The sequence below is a fragment of the Phaethon lepturus genome, unplaced genomic scaffold, assembly GCF_000687285.1.
Source record: "Phaethon lepturus isolate BGI_N335 unplaced genomic scaffold, ASM68728v1 scaffold46782, whole genome shotgun sequence".
Classification (NCBI taxonomy): Eukaryota; Metazoa; Chordata; class Aves; order Phaethontiformes; family Phaethontidae; genus Phaethon; species Phaethon lepturus.
The window spans coordinates 9,021-34,583 of NW_010522123.1; the positions used below are offsets into that span (position 1 = coordinate 9,021).

The 25,563-nt window shown below is 38.6% G+C and overlaps 1 protein-coding gene across 1 annotated transcript; it reads right to left on the reverse strand.

The window, feature by feature from the left end:
- Positions 1-1,367: 1,367 nt before the first annotated feature.
- Positions 1,368-19,043, reverse strand: SLCO1A2 (solute carrier organic anion transporter family, member 1A2). The gene is made up of 14 exons (XM_010281717.1): positions 18,984-19,043; positions 17,737-17,878; positions 15,683-15,815; positions 14,647-14,753; positions 11,207-11,353; positions 10,796-10,894; positions 10,079-10,312; positions 7,771-7,935; positions 6,024-6,219; positions 5,110-5,275; positions 3,874-4,058; positions 3,248-3,312; positions 2,577-2,694; positions 1,368-1,694 (listed from the first exon to the last, which is right to left on the reverse strand). Exons 1-14 carry the CDS (start codon positions 19,041-19,043, stop codon positions 1,535-1,537), a joined length of 1,977 nt encoding a protein of 658 aa, XP_010280019.1. The 3' UTR covers positions 1,368-1,534.
- Positions 19,044-25,563: the final 6,520 nt, after the last annotated feature.

Consider the following 25,563-nt stretch of genomic DNA (forward strand, 5'->3'; position numbering starts at 1 on the left):
TCCTAGGACAACAGCTCACTGTCAGTGAACCCCAAATGGATACTACATTCATTGTAGCATCACATCTAAGGGAAATAAATATTGGACAAAGACCAAGAAGAGAACATGGATGACTACAGTTATGTACCTATTCTGGTTTTGCCTGGGATAGAGTTAATTTTCTTCACAGTAGCTAGTATGGGGCTATGTTTTGGGTTTGTGCTAAAAGCAGTATTGATAAGTCAGGGATGTTTTCGTTACTGCTGAGCAGTGCTCACACAGAGTCAAGGCCTTTTCTGTTTCTCACCCCACCCCAGCAGCGAGGAGGCTGGGGGTGCACAAGAAGTTGGGAGGGGACACAGCTGGGACAGCTGACCCCAACTGACCACAGGGATATCCCATACCATATGATGTCATGCTCAGCATATATAAAGCTGTGGGAAGAAGAAGGAAGGGGGAGATGTCCAGAGTTACAGCGTTTTGTCTTACCAAGTAACTGTTACACATGATGGAGCCCTGCTTTCCTGGAGATGGCTGAACCCCTGCCTGCCCATGGGAAGTGGTGAACGAATTCCTTGTTTTGCCCTACTTGTGTGCGTGGCTTTTGCTTTACCTATTAAACTGTCTTAATCTCAACCCATGATTTTTCTCACTTTTATCCTTCTGATTCTCTTCCCCATCCCACCAGGGGGGAGTGAGCGAGCAGCTGGGTGGTGCTTGGTTGCCAGCTGGGGTTAAACCATGACAGTATCACTCAAAGAATAATTTGACAAGACACAAGAAGGCATAGGGTTTAGCAGACAGCAATATGATGCGCAAAATACTCACAAGTATCATTCTATCATGCTTAATGTATGAGTTATTCGCCTCTAGAGTGAATGCAACTGAAGTTACGAATCTTCAGAACTTTTCCTTGTCCATGGTCTGTGCAAACCTTAAAACATCACCATAACACTGCATTTTTTTAATGTCTTTTTTTTTTATTTGTTATTATTACCACAGCACCCAGGCCATGTCATAAACCAGGTTCCCAATATATTCACCACCTACACTATGCAGAATAACAAACAGTCCTGGCCTGAAAGAACTAACAGTAAAATTAAATAAATTTATGGAAAACTCAGGTCCAAAGAACCTACAAATCCTGTCTACAGTCAATGAGAGAGGCTGTGGCAGAAGCCATTGGAGATTCCAGGATGAAATCTGGCATCACTGGAGTCAGTTGCAAAATTCTCACTATCTTTACTGAAACAAGGACTGAAAACATATGTTTCTGCATCATAGCCCTTTGCTCAGGTAACTCAAACCTTGCATTTCTGATTTCTACTCCTTGTTCTTTTGCACCAAACACATTTTGTTCTTTTGCACCAAACACATTTTTCCTGTAACTTCTGTTTATGAATTGATAGTTTTATAATACAATTATGATACAACTATGTGTAATACTATTAATCTCTTTCCAAGTGTTCACTAGTTAAAGTATGAAATCTTTCACAAGGATATATCCAAAATTTACACTTCAAGGATTTGTCACAATATGTCCTGTTTCAAAATGCTATTTCAATGCTTCTTGTTCTTTATCCTGCATTTCTACTGGTGCATTTAATAAGACTTGGCTTTCAGATTTAAGTTTCTTCTTTAAAATAAGGAGAATTAGTGCACTTGGGATATAGGACACTCCACGTAATATTGCTGGCAGGCCAAGATAGAGCCACCTGAAATAAAGGATGAGCTTCATTAAATATATGCCTTCATGTAAAAATAGCAAAACTATTCAGCATACATTGTTTTGCGACAGTTGCCCAGCTGCTCTAAAGCTTGTGCCCTGATCCTTTTGGATCTCAGAGAAGATAAATCAGTGAATATGTCAGCGTCAGTGAAATGGCTATTTACATTACCCAACTTCAGGCAACTAATTTAGCCAGCAAAGTTAGCTACCTGGTACCCTTATGGCTTTCTCCACAGGGAAAAGAGAAAGCCCTGAAAAGGGCAGCTCAGACCACCTGAGTAAAACTTCTGGGTATTCATGAGCTAGTATTCTTCTTCCAAATCAACCTCACCACAGTAGTAAAAGGAATCAGCCTGAGTCCATTAGTTCAAGAAGACGACTCTTCAAAATTCCCACAGTGCTCCTTAAAGGACTACAAAAGCATGAGGCATAGTATCCTGGGCCAATTTCCAACTTGGGTAACAGTATCTTCTCTATAAATTTCTCCTCTACTTTAATTCAAATACTATTTCAACCATTTCAAAGATATTGTATAGTCAGTCATTAAACAACCAACAATAATTTTCCCACAAAGTCTCACTGCTTTTAACTTTGTTATCAGAATTCATTTTTTTAAGGTCTGTTCTCGTGAAAGGCCATTAGTGAATGTAATTACGGCACCAGAACATTTCTGTTCAAAGGGTGTTCCAACATCTGTGGCAAAGTTTGCACTTGACAAATAAAGCCAATGCCAAAGAAAAGTGTTGTGTCAAACCTCTAACACAGGAGCAGTTTGTCTACTAGGAAAAGATAAAGAGCGTAAAATTGTATCTCTATGCGTATAATAATTCATCAAGAAGGAGAAATCAAAATAAAGTAGAAAATATACCTGTACGTGACAATGTCGTACATCCTACATGCTCCTTCTCCACCACAAGTCATAGTACCCCACTTCAAGCAAGTGGTATCTATCAAAGCTCCAAAATAAATGGGAGCTGGAATTCCAGCTAAAAAGAATATTAGCAATGTTTTTGTGAACAGCATATTTCTTCCGATTAGCATATATACTATAGAACCTACGCTGCTTCTCACCTACTCCATCTGTCCTGTCCTCTTGCAGCATGAACCATGTTCTCTGTATTTCTTATGTTCTCTCTCTTCCTTAGCCACCTGCCCTGAACCAAAGATTTTCTTTCCTGTTGACTGTTTAACAATATATACATCCTATAAATGGGCTGTGCGTCCTATTCAAAACTCAACATTTTCTCTCGTCAGTGAGTGTTGTGTTCAATAAACGTGTAACAAAAGCAAAGGAATGTAAAATGGCTTTCAGATGAGCAGCAGATGTAGTTAGCCTACTACCCCATATAAATAAATGCAAACTGAAAGCTGTTCTAATTTGCCGTGCTGCTTAGATCTGTAAAAAATCCCAAATTCTTCCTGACAAAGGCATTCCATAGAAGTAGATTCATGTGTCATGCCCATAGCCCTGATGTGATCCTTGTCTAATTCTAGATCAGACCTAACTGTGCTTCTGAAGCGTGTTAGAGCTTTTCTTACCAAATACTCTTGAAGCTAGTCCATGGATACCCACTCCAAATGACTTTTCTTCAGGCTTTAGAGACCTGTATGATAATTACATTGTACATCAATTAGTGGAGGTGACATTAATAAGAAATGCTTACCTCTGTTTTTTTTCAATCAAACTCTTCATCACATTAGGTCCAAACTGTTCTGATTAGAGCACTGGTTGAAAGTGTGCTCTCATCCTCATTAGGTGATGTTTACTGAAATTTCTTAACTAGGAGTGACAAATCACAAAAGGAAGCATTATTGTCCTGGTATCATCCATGTAGACAGAGGACAACACAAAGTGCAAGATAGCTGTGCCTTAATCAACACCATGTTGATGTGATCAGTAAACACCTGGGTATAGCACAGCTCAAGATTTCAGTGCACTGACTCGGTGGTCCAACATTAATTCAGGATACAGGTGATAGCCAGAAGCAGCAATAAGTTAGAAAGCTGACATGACACTAAACCTTAACACAGCACGGAAATGACGTAAGATCTTTCTATTCTTCATCTCCCCATACACAAACTAACACACTTTTAATTCCCGAGAGTGTTTGACCTCAGAATAAAATCTCCAGCAGGTTTCTTAAGATAAGGACATTTTACTGTACCTTATTAAGACCATGTACCCAGGCATGGCAGCTAAAGAAAAAATGAAGCTGCAGACTAATGACAATATTAAAAAATAATGAAGCATCTTGTCACAGTTTTCTTCTCCATCACACTGGCCCAGAATTGCAGAGACATTTTGAGATGAAAACCCTGAGGTTGCAACACAAGTGCAGTTTTCAAATACCTGTCAAAAGAGTGTTTTAATCACACAGACTTGTCAAAACTCACAGACCAAGTGTGAAACTTGCACAGTTGGCACCCAGCTCACTCGAGTATTTTACACATGAGCACTGCGGCCTCTCTCCCTCTGCCAGGCAGAGGTCCAACCATCATCTGTATGTGGCGTATGGGGTTAGGGAGTGGGAGGGAGCTATGGTCTTCTTATGCAGCTGGGACTATGCTTCCTCAAGGAGGCCGTGATCAAAAGAGCCCTCATATTTCCCAGCACAGCCTGGTTATGAGGTCCTTCCAGTGCCAACAGATCTGACCCTCTTTTCCATAAGCTAGTCTGTGGTCTTTCATATGCCGGAAGAGAAGAAACCAGAGATGTTTGATTGAGGCTGGGTTGCAATATTCTCTCTCAAACACTTGCTTCTACTGAAATAATTGAGACTATTGCCAGAATAAGGGCTCCTAAATGTCAGCCAGGGTGAGTGGGGGCATCAGTGTCTGGCCCTTACTATCATCTAATACTTCTCTAAAATATTTGTAAAGTACAGAGCCTTTCTAAAATCTCTATGATTTTGGGTTTCATTGAACTCATTTTTGATTGTTTTCAATCTAATTAGAACTTATAATTTTTAATGGAAAATGTCTTATTAATTAAGATAATAAAGTTCTATAATACCTGGTTACTTGTTCAAATCTACACAGTAAAAGAGATTATCAAGTGCATGCTGTAGAATTTCATTTTGGCTGAAATGTCCTTCTGCACTGAGTTTTCCAACTGGTCATACCCTGAGAACAATTTCTCACTCCATTTTGAGCATTTAAGATTGCTTAGATTATTAGAATAAAAGGAGGCTTCTTCATCATGTTCTTTAATTTAAAATTAAACTAATTTTCATGTTCAGTTTAGAATTTCTGTTACCACTCAATGAATTTATCCAACTCTATTTATCACCTTCTATATCCAATTAAATGTACACGCGTGGATATTTCCCATCCTGTATTGATACAGATATCTCTCATCTGCTATATTTCATAGTTACAGCACAATAAAATGTATGCTTTACCACATTTCTTCCAGTTCCTCTTGAGGCTTTACACCCAGCAAGACATGGTGACACATAAGTGATTCCATTGTTCCCACAAACAGGGTCCCATATTTTAAGTGGGCAATCACAATCTCTGTTGCAGCCAGCAAGCAGAGTATTTTCTGCATATGAAACTTGTTCTATTCTGAAATACATTTAGAAGATTAGTAAATATTTCAGTAATGAAATACCTACAATAACCCTTTGTAATGGTTAAGATTCTATTCTAACTCAAGTGTTGATCCAGGACACAATCCTAGATGCTCCTATCCTGGAGTCATGCCTTTCCATCTTTCTAGAGGATGTTATGTTACATTATATTAGTATTATCAAATCATGGATAAGTATGCATAACCTACAGCATTCTTCTCATCTGTGGCATGTATGTTCTTGATGGTCTATAAGCATTACATATACCTACATGTGCATTTTACAGACACACAACCCCTCCCAACGATTAATGGCAGGCTTCAAATCAATAAACTCTAGATAAAATATCTTCTGATAACTCAATAGCAATGAAATTCCAGTAAACCAGTGTAAGATAAAGGGGTTTGCCCCTCTGTAATTCTGAAATTGCATTCATACATGCCTAATTCCATCAACAACTTATTTTTACCTGCAGTTACATGACTTGAATGTATAATTATATTAGTAATAGAATTAATGTGAACATGCAATTGCATGAGTCTTGATGTGGATATCTTTTTAAAAACACTTTATTGTCTAAAACCCTGATAACAGATAGACCTATTTTTTCATGCAAGTAAAAGCCTTGATAATTTAGATCATTAAACTAAAACGTTGTAAAACCATGGAGTCCCTGGCTGATTCTTGACAAAATCATTTCAGTGTCTTAAGATTTAAGTCGTCTTGTGTCTTAAAGAACATACCCTTCATAGGAAACTGTTAGGCCAGCTACTGGTGAAGTATCACAGACAGTCCAATAGGCAGCAAAGTAGAGAAGGTATTCCAGTAAAGATACCCAAAACGCTATGTTCGCAGCCTGATAGATATTTATCTTGAATTTCTTCATGAATAAGCCTCCAAAAAAATACCCAACGCATATAACTGGTAAGTTGTAAACACCTATTTAAACAAGTGAAACTTCCATGTTAAAATAAAGGAGGAGACCATTAAAGCTACTTATAAGGGAAGACTGAGTTTGGCAAGACTCATATAGTGCCTGTGAATGAATATTTTCTCTACAGTCAGAAATGGGTCTCTGTTAGTTCCCTTGCACACCCAAAATATCTGCCAAAGTCAATAGCAGTTGCGAACTGCTTGGAGAACAAGCTAGAGGGTAAGACTGAAATGATTCATTGGAAAATTGCAATCTGGAGTTGCAATCTAGTTCCAAAACAAAACAAAAAGAAAAACAAACCAAAACCAACCAACCAAACAAAAGTTAGGGTTTCAATACAGCCTCCCTACCCAAGTGAGCAGCTCAACAGGAAGATAAGCTAGTGGAACACATCTTGGTGCACACTGAGCATCACAGAAGACTTCCAGTTTTGATATGAGAATTCTGAATATGCTCTCATGCTTTGCTGTTTGATACTTTAATGAAACAAAGACTGACTGAAAGACATTTAGGAAGTAGCTGTCTAAAAACACCCCAGCAATGCAATGTCAACGCAAATAAGATGTATTACAGTTACATGCCTTTGGATGCACAGCTTCAAAACACAGGTAAGAGAGGGCGACAGTAATACTCATAATGTCTGGGACATTCTGTGTGGCAGGTTTTAAAGAAAATGGTGCAGCTACTGTGAAAGATGAGCACTGAGTTAAGGAACAGGGTAGGGCTAGACATATTTTAAGATGTTTCTTCTGTAATGATTGGATAAATTCTAGTCTAATTAAGTCATCGCTGTTAAACAAGGGAACTGAGAATTTAAGACATGATAAACTGGAACCATAGAAAGGCTCCTACAGTTTCAGGATATGTGCTTTGTGCTACAACTACTTGCCATTACCATTTCCCAATGCATGACACCTTCTTGTCCTCATTCATGAAAAAAGACAAGCTGATAAAGAAGAGACAAAATAGACAGCTATTTGGTCAGTGCTTTCCTTCCACAGAGTTCTGCATATGAAAGAGGATCTGAGGCTTTAAGAAGGCCCAAGACAACACCTGTAGAGTGGAGAGGACGGAAAGCGGGGAAGATCACTGGCAATTTTAGCTGTGCATAGGTTCAACCCATCTACGTCTTAAGAGTTCTAGCTATGTCATTTTCATTAACATGAAATCTACCTTCTACGTTACGGTACACTTTTAAATCAATATAATCAAGATAATTGAGTCCATGCTCTCCTCATGCAAATTAGCATACTGTCTTTGAGATCAGTGGTGCAAGTTTTACATCAGCTGAACTTTCTGGGCCAATTCAAAACATGGGAAGTATATTATTAAATTCTGCACAGAAAATCAGGAGATGCTTAGCAGAAAATGCATGATCATTTAGAAATGCTTTGTAGTGTGGAATCTCTCATTTGTAGAAGCATTTGACCTTAATATATACATGTATACAAGGAAACATGAATATATATATATATAAAAAATTATGTATAAGAATAGAGAGAATTTGCATAGCAACATCACTTGGTAGAACACAGCAAAGTAAAATGCAAACGTACCAATTAAAAAGATGGCATCCGATGCAGATTTTCCAAACTGCTGTTCCAAATACTTGGGCATGAAGGATATCATGCCATCAAAGGCGCTGAATTGTAACACAGTTATGCATATAAATAACATATAAACTGGGTTGCGAAACAGAGATTTGAGGAACGGGATGAAATCTAGAATGAAATAATGTGATGACTTAGTGTGATGCTTTATGAAATTAATCAGCTATTGCTCAATGTGGCTGTGGGGGGAAGAGGGAAACAGAAGTGGTCCTTAACCGGATCAGGTTAATTCTTGTGCTTTGCCAGACACCACAGGCCAAAGATTTCATGTTTAGCCCAAGCTACACCAATGTGTCTCTTCTAGACAAAGATAACTGCACACGCTCACGCACACTCGCGCATGCTGTTGCTTATTAAAAAAAAAAAATTCACAGTAATAATCTTATTGTAAAAGTTTCCTGAAACTTTTTAGCTGTATAATGACTGAAGTTTCTACGTACAGATTTGCAGCAGCAGCTACACTCCCACCATTCATACTCCTTTTTGCCTCATCCCATGCCCTCAGAGCATCCTGCACCTGGCATGCAAAGGGAGTACAAGGAGGACGGGGTGCAAATGAATTAGACAGCTGTGACAGTGTCCCCTAGAGACCTGATTAGTGATTTTAGCTATTGCTACTGTCAGTGATACGGCAGAAGAGGCCTGAAGAGGGAGATGACCACAGTTATTCCCACCGCAGTCTCAAAGTCTGGATCCACCAGCCTTCAGCCAAGTAAGCAGAGAAACTAATTTACACAGGTCTTTTCTCCGCGTAATGCCTGTTAAGTCAGGATCTGAATCATAAAAAAAACCCCCACAATTCCTCTTTGTCTAACGTTCTCTATTAATTAATATCCTGAGCTATTGTCAAGAAACTCTGCAGAAAAATGTAAGTATCTGTAAAAAAATGACCGTGCTTCATTGAAAGTGGGCACCACCCAGGAAGGATATATATCTTTCAGAGGTAGGCAAGTATCTTACTAGAAGAGGATCTGTATGAAAGTCTTGCAAAAATAAGTCAAATATCCTAAGCACTATAAATAGGCTGTATTGTTTATATATGCCATGCAGTTTATAATCAGAGATTTCTGAGGAAGTGATTAATTTTAACTATAAATACTTCAATATTCAACTTGAAATCCTTGGGAATATTAAAAAGCTGTCTGAACATGTCCTGGTCAACTGGCTCTAAGTCGTCCTGCTTGAGCAGGGGGTTGAACCAGGTGATCTCCAGAGGTCCCTTCCAACCTCAACCATTCTGTGAAATGAAAAGATTCTTAATTCAAGATATTTGCACCAACCCAAGGAGGGAATGGTGATGAAAACATAAGCTCTAAAAGGACTCTCGAGTACTAGGACCCACAGTCTGAGCTAGGGACCTTTCCTCACTAGAGCAGTACTTTATTCATGGACTCATTTAAGGCTACATGACAGTAGAGAAAGATGCTGCATTTATCAAAATGAAGTTGAGTATCAAATGAAGTTGAAGATCTGAGTACTCACTCTGAGTCTGGTGAATTTGCAGGACTCAGATTGAAACACCATGGAGAGGTAGCTGGCACTTGGCACTTACTTTCAGAAAATGAAGATCCTGTCAAAGGGCCCTGAGCTGGGTATACAGAATCATGAGACTACTCTGAAGATCATAGCCTTTGACATATTTTATTCACTTATGTTTCCAACTAGCACAAAAAATGGAAGGAAAAAAATAGCTTCCTACAGATACATAGATCTGAAAGACCACGGATGTGAATGTTGCCAACGACAACATGAATACATGTAAGTTAAATAGATCCTTGTTCAACAGCCATTAAATGTTTATGAGACACTTAAGCACCTGTCAATTCCCTTTTATGGCTTTAAATTGGACTCAAGAAATACACAAGACTTGTGCTGGTTTTCTGCTTTTCTGCACAGTGAATGTGAGGCACAAGCAACTAATATCTGCAACTTGTCCACAGCTCACTGAGGTGTAATATTCTTAACCAGATTTCAGTGTATTAATCCTCTACCACAAAAGAAAAGCTGCAGATCTACATCCATCTGAAATGCAAGAGAGGGAAAGAAGTGAATTCAGAACCTGGATCTATGAAATTAGGTTTCTTCCTCTGTAAGAAACCATTCCAAATCCCTGTGCAAATACTTTGTGCTACCGAGAGATAAAAAACAGAGTATGCATTTCATACCTTGGACCTATCTTTCCTCACAAAAATACACAGACATAGTTCACTGTAACAACTAAATTAGGAAGGAAATAAAATACAATATAACTTGCCTTTAGCAATTTCATACATGGTCTGTTTGGCTTCATTTTTATCATTTTCTTGCAATAACACTACACTTTTTTTACTCATCTCCTCAGGTTCATTGGTTTCTCCTTCCTTCACAAGTGACTTGGGCAAAAACCAAAAAGGTATTCCTGCGAGAAGATTCAGTGATGCGCAAATCAAAATGCCCAGCCACCATGCTCCAACCCAGCGGGCATCAGTAGCTGTTATAGTTATGTCCTCTATTAAGAAAAACAAAAACAAAAAACCACAAAACCACACATCTTATATTAGTTCAGAAACATTCTTTGCTGTTATTGTGTGTTTTTCTAGTCACCTCTGATGTGATATATTTAAAGCTTTTTAAAGGTTCTTAAAATGAGGCTGATGAAAGAGAATAGTCTCCAATTTTCTTTTCTTATGTTGCTAATTTTCTGGCAAATTTCAGTGTGCTGTATTAAATTAATTCTAACCCTTTCCTATGTTAAGCCAGATGACACAATTGTTCATCAAATAATTTATATGTAGATTAATTTGTGTATGTGTGAATTCAGGCCTTTCATTGAATTGAATATTATACACAGATTTTCCATTCTAAAAGAAACACCAGCAAACTTGGATAAAATGAAGACAGCTAATATTAGCAAGAAACATCTTTTAGTGTTGATAAATACACCATCATGCCTACTAATTTATATGTAAGATTTTGTATATTCAATCATTACCTGGATCTACTGATCCCAGATCAACAAACAGTTCTGCACAGAATGATGCCAATAAGAAACCAAGGAAGGGGCCAATTACAGTTGCTGTATGTAGACATCCTAAAGTATGAAAAGGAGAAAACATACTAAATTAGAACCTGAACACAATTATTTCCTTGGAATTATTATATATGTTTAGGACAGCCCTACTGAATAGATTTTTGCACCTAAACATAGCCTCATTTCAACAAGTTCATCTCTAGTTAAATTACAAGTTGTACAGTATTACTATTTTGACACGGCAGTAATGTCTGTCTTCTCTCTCCCTTTATTGGACTTAAGAGAGTCATAATAACCCTCTCTTTTGCTTTTGTTTATGTGTGTGTGTGTGTGTGTTTGGGGTAGGGGAGTTATAACAATACGTAGATTTACCCAGGTAGAAAGGTGAATTCTCTGCTTTGGCAAAATCCTCCAAATATGAAATGCCTAAAGGCATGATAGGAGTTTCACCTATTCCTCGTACTATGTTTCCAGCCATCACAAATATCCACAGCAAGGACCCAGGCTCTTTTACACATTCTGTGAATAAAATTAGAAGCCAGAATTAATGTTTTAAATTCCAACTATTAATTAAATTCTAGAGATGAAGAATTGACTAACAGCTAACACTTCGATGGGTAGGTCTGTCCTGTAGAAGAGGGAAATAAGTAGTCGTGATACTTGAAAGGCTCCAGAACTGGAAGAAGATGTTGCAGTTGCTGGAGTAGAGTTTAAATCCCATCCCTCTCCATGCCATAGCTTGTCCATTCACCTGGCAGTCCAACCACGGCATAACCCAGGCCCTCCCTGCTTTATTCATTTTCCTCAGCAAAACTGCCATTTTCATGTCAGTGGAGAGAAAACAGTGCCCAAACATCAGTGATGAAGGGATGAAAAATCATGCCTGACTAACCTGATGGCCTTCTACAACAAAGTAATACTTTCTGTGGAAATGGGGAGGGCAGGGGATGTTGTCTATCTGGATTTCAGCAAAGCATTTACCACTGTTTCCCACAGCCGCCTCCTCCTGGACAAACTGGCAAGATACAGACTGGAAGGACAGTTTTCGAAATGGGTGGGAAATAGACACATGGGTCACATTTGGAGGGTGGCGATCAATGGCTTTTACTCAGGCTGACAGCCTGTCACAAGTGGGGTCCCCAAGGGACCGATACTGGTCCCCATGCTATGCAACATCTTCCTAAATGATCTGGATGGTGGAAGTGAAAGCACTCTCACCACGTTTGCTGATGATACCAAACTGAGTGGGTGAGGTGGACACATCAGGAGGGAGAGCTATCTTACAGAGAGACCTGGGCAGTGTGGAAGAGTGGGCTGGGAAGAACAGCATGACCATTTCTCTGAAATTTAGGAGTCTTTTGCAATGATTCAGGTAATTGTTGCATAAAGCCTGTACATTTTAATTTGATTATAAGAACATTGTCTGAAATAAACCAGAAGACTTCCTCGTTTCACAGTGAGGTGCCACCATTTGCTTCCAAGAAAAGCATGCTAGTGCAGAAGAAATGGAGCTGTTCTACCTTTGCATGGAATGAGATTTCTGAGTTTTCCAATTTCTTTGCCTTGATACAGACTACTAGCTTCTAGTTTGCTAATATTCATAAGCCCCCAGAAATGCACATGGAGAGTAAATTCATCCATGTCTAAATCATCATCTGGTTCAGCCAGTGCTCTGTACAACAGTCCTCTTTACCTGGAAACCCCAGCTTAGACTCTTACCTCAAAGCTCTGTTCTAGCCTTAGATTTTTGCCTTGCACATCAATGACCTCCCTATCCAGAAATTTCATCTGTCTTGATGTTATCTGTTCAGGTATTCAATTTCAGATTGGGGACATCTTGAGGACAATGCAAGTTTTGATTTAGCAAATAATATACAAATTCTACCATAATTGGTGCATATCACCGAATGTTACAAAAGGTTTTCTACCTCCATCATACCTTTGTAATTCAGAAGGTCAGTGCTTCCCTGAGCATGCGTCCACTGTAACACAGCCCGCAATCTGCCCATCTGGGCGCTACTCTGGGAAGTTTTTGACTCACTGTGACCTTTATACAACTCTCAGTCGAAATCAAGATCCATAACAATATATCTGGGCAACCTGCTGAATCTATCTGGGGATCTAGCACTCATTTATTCACATCTGTCCTCTTGCATAACTCAACAGAAGAATACTGTGCTGCAGCACAATCCTGTTTGTCCCACATCAGGAGAGTTATATCAGGAATTATGATGACCTTTAGTACCTTCTTTCTCTCCCTGACCTTGGATTTCTTCATGCCATACAGTCTGCTTCAGATTCCACCGTTCTCTATGGCCCACTTTGTCATGCTGAGACTTCTCAGTGCCAATTTGTTGGCAAATAAAAACCAGCTTTGTTAGCAGCAACTGACAACTTTCTAAATGAAAGCATTACTGTTCAGAGATCAAGTCAGGATCTCCTGTATCAGTGTCAGATTGCTGTCATCTCAGCACTCAGATGTGGTCAAATTCAAACCAGTTTTGCATCACACAGGAGACAGACTCATATGTGTGAACATCACAGTTTTGCTTGTCCATAAACTAACAGAGAAACAATCACCTTACCCAAGTATAGTCATAGGCTTGAGGACCTATGGGTTCTAGTGTGTACATTGAATAGCTGTATAATTTAGAAGAAAATGCTTTACCTATCTGTACCTTAATTTGTGCATTTATAAAATGAAGAAAAACAGTATCTGAAATCTTCAAATGAAAGATTAATACTAAGTACTATTAAGTATACGTTTTTCTCAACTTTTCATTGTGAAGATGGAAAAATTAATGCCGTAAGTAACATACAGTCTTGGAAAGCTTGGAAGCCACATCCGTTACTAAATGAAGACACAGAAAACTACAGTACAACACTATGGTTTGATGTCACTGTGTACATACAATATTACAGCAGTGTGATTCAGCTTTAGTACACATCGATGGAACACCACCACAAAATATAACAATTAACTGTGTGATTACTCTCACCTAACTTTTGCCATCCACCAATCATCTACATTTCCAATGGCTGGTAGGCGCATCCGGGAGGTAAGCCGACCCACCCTAAAGTAAAGAGCATGAATGTCCCTTGCAAGGGACACGCTCTGCGAGAGTTCTGTAGTCTCTTTTGACCAACTACCAAGGGAGCCTAAAGAGATGGTTCAGACTACATGCTTCCCTTTCAGGTAGCTAAAGGCTCAGGAGATTAATCCCATCCTCAGTGTGAGGATTTTGTATGTGATCATTTAATAGTTGCCTCTGAGCCTTTTGACTTCATAGTAGTTACTTTATATGCATATTGCTAGTGCATATACATGTTTCAGTCTCCTAGTTAAGTTTCAGCCTAGTTTAAATTATTTTCTCTTTTCTCTAAAAAGAAGTGCGGTCTACTTTTTGTTCTATCTCTCTCATTCTTCTCTTTCATGTGCGGTACAACAAAAAAGCATCTGATGCCTTTTACCCTTGGTCCAAATATGTTTCCCACCTCCTCACAGTATCATAGCATTTCAAGTCAAAAAGAGGAATATTTGTGAGAACAACCTGGTGTTATATTTCCCCAAAGCGGACTGACAGGCATGTTAACTGAGCTGTTTGGATACTGTGAAAACTGCATGAAAAAAAGGTACACTCTGGAGTCACAGACTAAAGAAACAAGAAGGCTAGGAAGTTTATTGTCCTCTAGTTTTTATATCTGATCAAAAGCAGGACCCTGAAATAATTTTTAATAAAAATAAAATCCTATTTAGTTAAACACTATAAAAACTGAGGAAAAAGTATCAGTAGACATAGGAAGAGCCATACCTATTGATGGTTCCTCTGTAGGTAAAGAGAACAAGCTTTGATTAACAAGGCATAGAGGCATGACTGAAAAATTTGCCCATGGTGAAATACTGCTTTCAATACGATACCTGTTTGAATCAAAGGAAAGCATGTATAAGTTAACAAGAAATACATCAGAACCGCCTCATAAATCTGTACTTCTGTAACGAAGCTACCTATAAGAAGAGTATGTAGCTATAGGAAGAAGGAAACCCACATCAAAACTTAACCGAGCCTCAGTAACAAATCAGGCTAGGAACAAAAGAACTGTAGCAGGGAATCAGCTCAGTGTTTTATCCAGACTGTTATATAGCCTCTAACATAATCTTGTAACAGATGCTTCAGGAGAAATCAATGAAACACCCTAATGAAATCCCTTGTATCATTTTCTTTCCTACTCTTCTTACATTTTAATCCAATTTACCCCCTAAGCAGAGGATGCCACCAAGGCTATCAGAACCATACCACATTGGAACATAACAAGATTAGTGGATTTTCTTTTCTCAAAAGATATCTCACTGATTAACATATAAACAAGCCTAAATTATTATATTTTTAAGCCAAGCAAAAATAGTGAAAAAGTGGTTAAAGAATCATTATGGTCTGTAAAGGCCTTGCCAACACAGCAATCAGGTATGATCTGTCATCCAAGCTCCAGACCAAAGACATCTGTAAAAATCATCTTGAGTTGTCCATGCAAGCAGTTAAGAGCTAGTAGCGTAATGTGACAGTATCACAGGCCACTGTTTGTACAGAGAGTCCACACAAGGTGTAGCACAAAGATCAAGGCAAGGCAAGGGCAAGGTGCCCAGCAGAGGGGTGACTCTCCTCAGGAAGTGATGACTGACTTTTGAAGCCATCTCAGAAGCAAAAAACCCAAAGCTGCTCTACAATTATCATATCGTACCCATGCTCAGCAATGTCTCTCTCAATAAGCAATGTTATTTCAGTGGGAGAAGTTATGGATTGAGGCAAGTAAGGATCACAGAAGCTGCTGTGAGCTAAGCAAAATACTTACCTTCCAAATAATAAATGAGGAAGTGATATCAAAAGACATCCGAACGACAGAATTGTGCAGCCCAAAGCAATTATTCTGGGTCTGTGAAGCTTTGCTCCAAAGTAACTCACAAATGCTATTAGCAGCAAGTTGCCTGCAAAAAGAACCTCAGCCTTATTTAAAAACCAAGACATCTTTATATCTTTTCAAGTGCAACAGAAATTTGAGTATACCTTGTTATCTCAACATCTATTACTTCTTGTCTTGTAAAAACTGTGACTAGACAGGAAATTGCCTAAACGATGCGGTAATTCCCTCCGATCTATGATCTTTTTCTGGGAGAGTTATACCACATGGAAAAAACATGAGAATAGAAGGCAGAATGGAAAAGAGATCATGGTGAAAGAGATTTTTGACTGCACCTCTGTAAAGAAGATATTTCCCACTACTTTACATAGAGACCAGGCCCAGGGGCTGCAGAATAATAGTTGTTTTAGGAAGTTATTCTCCTAGGATACTCGAATTTACAATATGTGAGAAAATACAAAAGTATACATGCAAGCGGTTTTGTACTGAAAATAATAAACATAAGATGACATAGAGAGAAAAAAGGAGTAATAAAGTATTACTGAAAATAATATTAATTTAAGGGGAAGAAAAAAATACAGATTTTTGTACCTAATACCATTTAAAAATACAAATGGGTTAAAAATCTTCATTCTCTTCTCCTCTACTTTCACTTCAGAATCAGTTGATTTTCTATACTTTTCATTTATTGCTATGCAACTAAGAAAATCATCAAGCTTCATGTTATGAATCAGGTCCCATAAAAATAACAATTTAGTAATCATACACCTAATAATTTTGTGATCTTTTCATCAAGAGAACAAAACCATGTCTCTGAGTGATGAGCATCATGCTCTGAAAGAAGGTAACATCGTTTTTATGTATGATTGCTAGACAGACTGTATTGAACCCGTGGTTTGAATGACACTTAAAGATGTACACTTACACAGTCCTAACAGGTTCCTTATGTCTGCCACATACACTCACTCTTAATCATTTCAAATATTAATATGATTATTCACAGTTATTTTACATCCTTGGAGATAAGAATGCCACAACTTGTTATACAAAGGTGCATGTGAGAGGATAATTTATTTAAAATAGTAAGCGTTTTTCATACTACTTCATTAATCTTGGCCATTTCATATTGCTTAAAGTCTCCTCCTTATCAAAAGCAAGACTATATCCTGGGTATTCCCTCCCTATCATGACTTTGCACTGCCCCATCAGACTGCTTTGCAGGCAGCAAGCACGGTATTGCCAACAGTTTCTTCTTCTTGCACATGCAGATATGAGAGACCAGGAAAAGAGGTCAAGGAGCCTTGTCTCCCCTCCCCACCAGTGTATATAAGCCTGTGCAGACCATTTCCTCAGCTGAGCCAGGGATAATAAAGATCCACATTGTGACTTTAAGGGTATAAAACACATCCTCTGAGGAACTCTGTTGAGATGGGTTTGAAGCTATCAAGACCTTTGTTTGGCTTTTGTGGCAATGACAAGACAGAAGGCTGTCACCGGCAATAAAACCCACTGATAGGTGAGGTAAGGGTCACTAACAGAAGAACTGGAAACTTTCTTTACAGTTGTACAGGTACGAAACCTTGAAATATTATTGAGTTTGAGTAAGGAGACAATCCACTCCAACCAACTTTGAGGTCACTGATTAAAAGAACTGCAAAATGTTAAATATGACCTTAATTTCAAAAAACATTTATAAAATCTTTCTGGTTTGTTAGTTGATTCAGTACAAAGTTCATAAAGTAGTTCTATTATGTTAGTTGCTCTGTCATATCTTACAATAGTGCAGAAATTAGCTGAACCAGCTTTTAATCCTGAATTCCTCATTTAAGTTGTCCTGTTACTTTCCAAGACAGTAAATGGTAGCATAGATTTGGTCACTATTGTCCCATACAGCAATCGACAGATTGCTGTGGACATGAGTCACTTATACATGCTCAGACAACATATTATATTTTCAAAGAATAAGAAATATTAAAATGCATGATTACCAATTTCAAAGCTTCCATTAATGATCCCCACTAAAGAAGCCGGAATATTAAATTGCCTCTCTATCTGTGTGTACATGCTGTTCATGTAAGCACCAGACATCGTTTTACCAACAAATGCAAGTGATAGTGCCAGCAGAAATACCTAGGAGAAAAGAGGAGAATGCATCAAGACTTCGAAGTTATATATTTAGGAATATTCCACAGCTATTTTCCCCACCAAAGATGTGCTTTCAGATAAAACAAGTGAACAGTCCTGATCCACTGGTATGTGTTTAAATACAAGTTCAAATCTCATCATCTATCCTTGTCCACAGAGTTATGGCTTCACTACACCAAAAAAAATGAAGAAAGATTTTGTTCTTCACCTGCTCCCATTGACCAAGACTGTCTTTAGAAACCTTAAGCCCCATTTCCCCAGCCAAGACAGCCGCAGCACAGCCTCTCCCACCGTGCCTCTGCTGCAGGATTGCCATCTGCAGGACTCAGAACGTCTGCAGCCAGATCAGGTTGCAAAGACCTTCGCACCCTTTGCTCATCTGAATGATAAATTACTTGCAGAACTAAGACCGTTTTCTTTGATCGAATATCTGCTCTCCCACCTCAGTAGACGTCATGAGCCCAGAACAAGTTATTTCAGACAGAAGTAGTGAACAGTGTGTCTTTTTTACAAGAATCTAGTAGCAATTGACGGTAAAAAGTAAATATGAATATATGCAGTGCTATTTAAATCCTTTTAACTTTAGGGTTCTTAAACAGAATTTATGAAATAAAACCAATAGCATTTTTAAATATATCTGCTGCAAATGCTGAAAAGCATAAGTAATGTATTTGGGCTTTGAATTACTATTAAAACCAAGCTATTTTACAACCTTTTATAGAGCTTCTTGACAACTTGAATAGTCTAGGGTACATCAACAGCCAATTTTTACTGCCATGTCACAATCAGTAAGGCTTATTTCACAGGTTTAAGACGGAATGGTAAACATGCCAGAATAGAGGGATTACACAAATTCAGCAGTGGAGCTTCAAAGGAGCAATCCAATACATCAAAGTGTAAAGGTCAGGGACATAAAAAGCAACACACGATTGCTTACAAACTTGCTTGACTGTGGTTAAGGCATTAAAGATAAGGAAAGAAACAGAACTTACTGATTCATTTAGTCTAGATTGTAACTTCTACCAAACCACTGTAAGTACAAGCAATTACAGTTGTATATTCATAAAAGATTGCTAAAATATTTCTGTACCTTCAGCTTGGAAATGCAGCAGAATTTGTCCTCTGCATGTGGCTTCTCAGCTTTTTTCATATTGCCTTTTTTAATTGATCCCAATGTCTGTTTCTGAGTCTGTCCAATGATCCTATTACAGTGTTGAAGAAGACGCAAGAAAAAAAGAAATATTTTTGTCCCATGTTTGCAAAATATCAGATTCCTTCTAAGATACTTGATGTTTGAGCATCTTCCTTAAATAAATGTAAACTGGATTCCAACAAAAGTTACAAGCCTAGAAACTTTATTCTAGTCAAGAAAATTTGAGGTGTGAATGTCAACAATGTAACAGCTAGCGATTTCTCATCAAATACTGAATGCTGTCAGCAGCATAAAACCAGCAGGCAGAGAACAGTGACAATAGATGTTCTGAGGGCAAGCTAGTTTGTCTGTAATAAAGCTTTTCAGCCTTCTTCACAAGCATTTGGTACTGACCACTGTGGGAGACAGGACTATGAAGACCTATACCTTTGACTGACATATCTGTCTCTGTGGTCTTTATCTACTATGCCTGTCCTTACTAGCCATAAAAAAGACATTTAGTTCTGCCCTACGTGTTCTGTTGAGCCCTCCCCAATTCTACTGGCATCAATATAATTCTGTTGATTTTAATAGAAACTGTATTGGAGACTAATACGTTGGCATTAAAATTAGAAGGAGAAAAAATAACACCAAAACCACCAGATCAACTTAAGTTCTAAATAAAAACAAACCAGACTCCATTCCTCTTCCCCTCCTAAGATTTGCAAAAGCGTCCCTCTTTATTTGTCTGCCTACTTTCAGTCATCTCCATCTCGACTTGATGGTTAGAGCTTCTGGTAGCACTAAACCACCTGCTTTCTTACATGTTTTACATATTTCCCTAATATATATATATTCATATATATGAATATATTCCGGGAACTTGGAATATACTTACCTGTCAAAGCCCCTACGCATCTGAGGGTTAGCACGATGAGTTAACCAGGGAGAACACCAGGTTAATGAAGACTTCTCTCTAAGGATTGCCACAAAGGCTTCATTAAATCAAGTTATTCAATACAGTTCCCTCTGCCTGACAGGCTAAGCAGAAGAAAACCAAGGCAAGTCAGAACCCTACCTTAGAGGCAGGATGGATATAGGTTAACTGCTTCTTTTTTCATCTCTCAGATACATTTTTCAAGCTGTGATCTTGTGGCACCTGCTCTTTTCTATGTTTTCCATTTCATGGAGCCACAGCTGGAAAGTAAGTTGTCCTTGACAAGCCCACCAACAGGACTGAATTTTCTTTCACATTCTTCAACCCACCCCCCCCAGTCAATCTCTTCAAACACTACTTTCTACAGCAATGTTAATCCTCTCAAATGTGTTTCTTAGCTAACTTGATTCTTAGCAAATTCATGAGTGTTAACTCCTTCTACAGCTACCTCCTCATTTTCAGTTTCTAGAAGTGTAATGCATTATTATAGCACTCCTGGAAATACTTTACAATTCAGTGTAGGTGGTCAGCAACTCAGTCAATCAACTATGATATATAAATAGTTTGCATTTCTGCTTTGCTTAAAGATGTTTATACAGGCAGTGTTCAATCACCAGTACTAAACTGTGCTCATACAGCTTTGCACTTCCTTTGCAATTTGGCATAAAATTTTATGGGGAATCATTTCTGCTTTATCCAAACTCTATCCCACCTGCGATGGCAAAAGGTGAGCAACAGAACAAAGATTGCAGTCCCCTGTGTCCGTCCTCTTCTGCTCGTAGGAGTTGGCAATGGGATTCTGTCCCTTACTATACCAGTCCCTGCATTTCACTAACATACGCAGGAAACATCATCTGGCTAATTACAGGTCTTCTCCTCTGGTACTAAAAAGAAGACAGCCAGCAAACTCTGTGCAAGTTTCTCTTGGGACATCAGAAACATCACACTGCCCCTCTTAAAATTACAAAAGACAAAATGGCAATGTTTGCCTTTACTTGTTATTACCTTCCCTCAAATCATAAATTATGGTAGAAAAAATTCATTTCAATCCAATTTTTACTGGGAGGATTATTAAGATTATTAACTGAATAACAAAATAGAATTATTATTTCCAGCTATATTCCTGAGGTTGCTTTCCCCAGCTTTAAAACATTTTTGTGGTCACACTTGGTCAAATGGAACTGAAGCTAACACAGACTAACACCCTATATTATCAGAGGTGTGTAACTCAGCTCAGATGCCTTTACACCACATTTAAATCCAGGTTAGAATTTAGACCACCTTTTCTGTGCCTAAAGGTGAACCAATAGTGTTCCCGCTCTCTTCTCCCACCTCCCTGTTCTCCGTTGTGCGTTCCTGTTGCTTTATCTTTCTTCCACGCTTGGGCTTTCCAGGCTCTTCTGTAAATCTTTTTAACTCATTAAACAGGCAGAAATTTAATGCAGCTTAAAAAGATTGCTTTCCAAGTAGTGAAATGATTTGGCCCACAGAATGGTTCAACAAGTGTCAGACCCACATAAGCAAAAGGGAAGGGAAGTGGAGCCAAGATCATAAGAGAGGAGAAAGTGGGGGTGAAAGCAGAGTAGGAAATGATGGAGAGTGAAACCTGCCCATCTGAGCACAAGTGATGTGTTATGTCACCTCAAATATTTGTAGAACTATGGTCTCGAGCACTAATCTAAGTTGCCCAGGCCAGCCCTGAGCACAGCTGGCCTCCTAGGATAGCACAGCTGTAAGGAAATCCTCTCCTTCAGTCAACACTGACCAGTATCTCTTCAGCCAACAGCAAGAGGAGAGGCAGCTTACGCTACCGGCACATTCACATTGTGACTAAGTTTTGTAACACACCACCTGAGGAATTTGCGCAGGCCCGGTGAGACTATACATTTATGCAAAAGTTTGCCCTCGGGTTGTGATTGACCTGCCAGCTCTCATGTAAACATCTACACTTGAATCCTAATCATAAACCTCCAACTTCCATTGAAATTTCAGGGAAGAGGTCAATAAAATCCCTCCTTACAGGATCTTACTTCTTCCACTTCTGCACTGAGTTTGAAACATATTTATGGCAGGCTAAGAAGTTGGTTAGCAGTAACATCACAACTGCCTCTTCCAGTCATCTCCACTAAATTTCCACGGGCAACCAGAAAGACAGACAAGTGATCAGAAGACTTGTTACTAGAAGACAACCACTTTACACAGTGCACAAAGAACTAAGGTGCACAGTGTGGACAGTTTTAGTACAGGTTACAGGTACGAAGCAGATGCATGAAGTACAACTGATGTGACTTTGGCTGAACAAGGTTGGCTTAAAAACAAAGCAGGAACATCCTGTGTGGATCAAAGCACGCATATTCAGCGTGGCTGACAACAGCAGGCAGGCTAGCATTGAGAGACATGAGTTTGGACCCGTTTGACCTACACAAACCCACAAATACATTTTTCTCATTTTAAACCACATAGCACCTTAGCTAACCAATAAAGAACAGAACAAAAGCACACAAATATCTGGATTTAAATGTCTAGGAAGCAATATTCTGCAAGTTGCCTTGCCTGAGTCCCAAAGGGGCATCCTATTTTCAATGTAAAATGCATCTTCCATTTGGCTCACCTTGGTCATATGGACAAACTGATAAGTCCTTGTTTTGTTTACAAACAGGATTAAAAATCACAGGAGATAACCAAGCAGAGGGCAATTATAGTGTCAGAATTTTTAAGTAATTTATTTTTCCAGTTGCAAAAAGCATTTTGAATCTTGTTTTACAAGGCACAGTTCAAACTGTTACTCAAATGCAATTACACTGATGTTCAACTGAGACAAAGGAAAATATTCTCATGGCAAAACAATTAGGTACTTACAGTTTTCAAAAGGTTTTCAGAAGAAATGACTGATATTATAGACTTAAACTCTGACCTTTATTCTAAATTGTTAAAAATTAACCCAAGTATACTTACAACAGAATTTGTGTTTTTGCCAAACTGTTTCAGCTGTGCATTTTAGAGTACTCATATGTGAAAGACAGGCTGAATTCTTCATTAGAAAAAAGTTAAGCCCATCTCTTTCTCTTCCCCACCAAAAAAGTGGGCAGAGTTAACAGGCTAGGGTGCTGCTAGTTACTGATTACCGGTGTTACAAAATCAGAGAGTGGTTTGACCAAGTGTAAATAGTTCCAGCTAATGTGACAAGAAAACATTATGTGACTTTGATCAAGTCAGGTAGACATCAGATCTAAGAATCGGTAGATCCACCTTCAAGTACCGGTGCTGAAGCAGGCTTCATCTGTGACCTTAAGTCTCTTGATGAAACAAACTCACAGAAATAGTTACTAATGTACACAAAAAGCCTAAATGCAACATCTACAAAGTGTGGTAAAGGTGAGGGGTTGGGATTAATGAAAGCCTGGCTTTGGGCACAGCCTCCAGGACGCTGTTTCTCTGCTGTCTCAGGCAGCACCCAGCCTGCCTGAAAAATCTCCCTGGACTATCCCATGCTCTGTGCGGTTAAGCTGCTGGGAGTGGGAAATGACAGACTGGCAAGACACTTAGTATTTTTATTACATACTATGTTTTTGTCTCAAACATACAACTCTGCTGCTGTACTGAAAAGCATTTTGTAGACCCCCTGCTGATGCCTTACAGACCATGGCTGAGGATCCTGGCCTCCTCGGTGCTGCACCAGGGCATGAGGTAAGGCATTTTTCCCTGTTATTTCTTTTAAAGTTCACTATTGTAGATTTCTGAGAGCATGTCTTCTCAGTTCTAAAACACTAGAAAATTTCTCAATTAAAAAATCTATTAATGTTCTTCCAACATGTGAAAAGCTTTATCTCCCTGAGAAAATGTATTTTTCATAAGAGCTATAGTGCTGCTTTCTGTTCTCGCTTCATGATGGTCTCTAAATCACACCTGATGGCTGCCTGTACTGGGATTTTGCTCATACAGTTTAAGTAGAAATAGTAATTCTGTTTCCACCTTTGATTTCCTTTAACTAAAATCTGATAAAGTCTTATTTCCCACTATGATATTTTGAGAGTTTTCTTGCATTTTATATTTTCTCCACTTATCCATTGCTACTTTTGAAAATTTAAAAAATCCTCTGACAAAATAAGAAGAAAATATAAAGACAGTGGCCCGAGTTCTGCCACATAGAACCTTAGCTAACCAATAAAGAAGAGAACAAAAGCACATATCAAATTCCCTGTGCATTCTCTTAGCCAAGTCTCGTGATTAGGTGTTTGCAGTCAGACTTCCATAGCTAACTTTTACTGAAGTTAAGATGCTTTTAATGCAAAAGCAAAGGTAATGCTCTAATGACACAGACTTCTCTCCTACACAGAGCATGGCTTAGTCATATAGGGAGGGCTGTTCCACATCGTATGGGTAGAGGAGAGAAGTCACTTTACAGCTGAATGAATGCTCCATTGCTGTTGACATACACTGTTGAACAACTGTCATCTTGGTGGGCAGTATTCTCTTCCCTCATCACCTTTAGCTGTTTTTTTAAAGGAAGCAAAGATGGCAGCATGGAGTCAAGGCAGCTTTATACTCAGCCATTTGCTACCTCTGACTATTGCTTTTTCATTGTACTGTCTTCTGTGAACACAAAGCAGAACTTCAACTCTGCCATCGACTCTGTGCATCCCCCTTAACTCATCATCATCTCAAGTTTTTCCACTATAACACAGGAACAATAAATAGTCATTTATAGCAAGCATTCAGATCCATGCGTCAGAGGTAATATTGTCTATGTTCAAAATGTTAATTATTTTCATAACTATATACTTATTTAAACTAGTGATACTGTCATAGTAGTTTCTCTCTTAAGAAAGCAGTTTAGCACATTGATTTCTACTTGTATGGATTTGCAGGCTTTGCTTTTGTTTTAGCAAAACAGGTTCATGTCTTCCAGCCTTGTGGAAAACTTTACAAAGACAAAAAATTCTTCATTCTTCGTAAAATTTGCCACAAGTCGGGAAGACATTGTTACACAAGCTTCCATTTTTAAATGTTAGAAAACATGAATGTTCCAATTGTCAAAATAGCTTTTCAGAATAAATTACTATGTAAAAAAAAACACTATATACTTTTGGGCAGTACCTCCTTTTTAAAGTACAAAGGGATTTGTTGTGTGCTCAGGTCGTCAGCTTTCCACTAACAAGGCATATTGTCTCATGAACATACCTCAAGAAAAGTTAAAGGAAAAAAATGTACTGTAGGTTGACTGGCAGTTCAAAGGCTTCAAAGTCTCGCTGGATTCTTTTCCTCTAAAAAAGTGACATTAACTATGATTCATCAATCAGTGGTTTATGTAATCTGATAGCATTTCACTTTCACTATCCATCAAGTCCCCAAGTTTTTTGGTGTGTGATAATATGCTTTGTCTGCAGAGATATCATCAGGCTAGGTACGAGTTACTAGAAAATGCTTAAAGGTGATACTCCTGGCTTTTCTAGGTACACTTTACATAGGGACCTCAATCCTAAAAGGTATGAAACATCCATATGGAAGCTCCAGGAACATGGGCGAACTTCTGGGAATCAGGCATATATCTATGCATCTACCTGTGAGCACGGCTTTCTAACTACAAACACCTCATTTTTA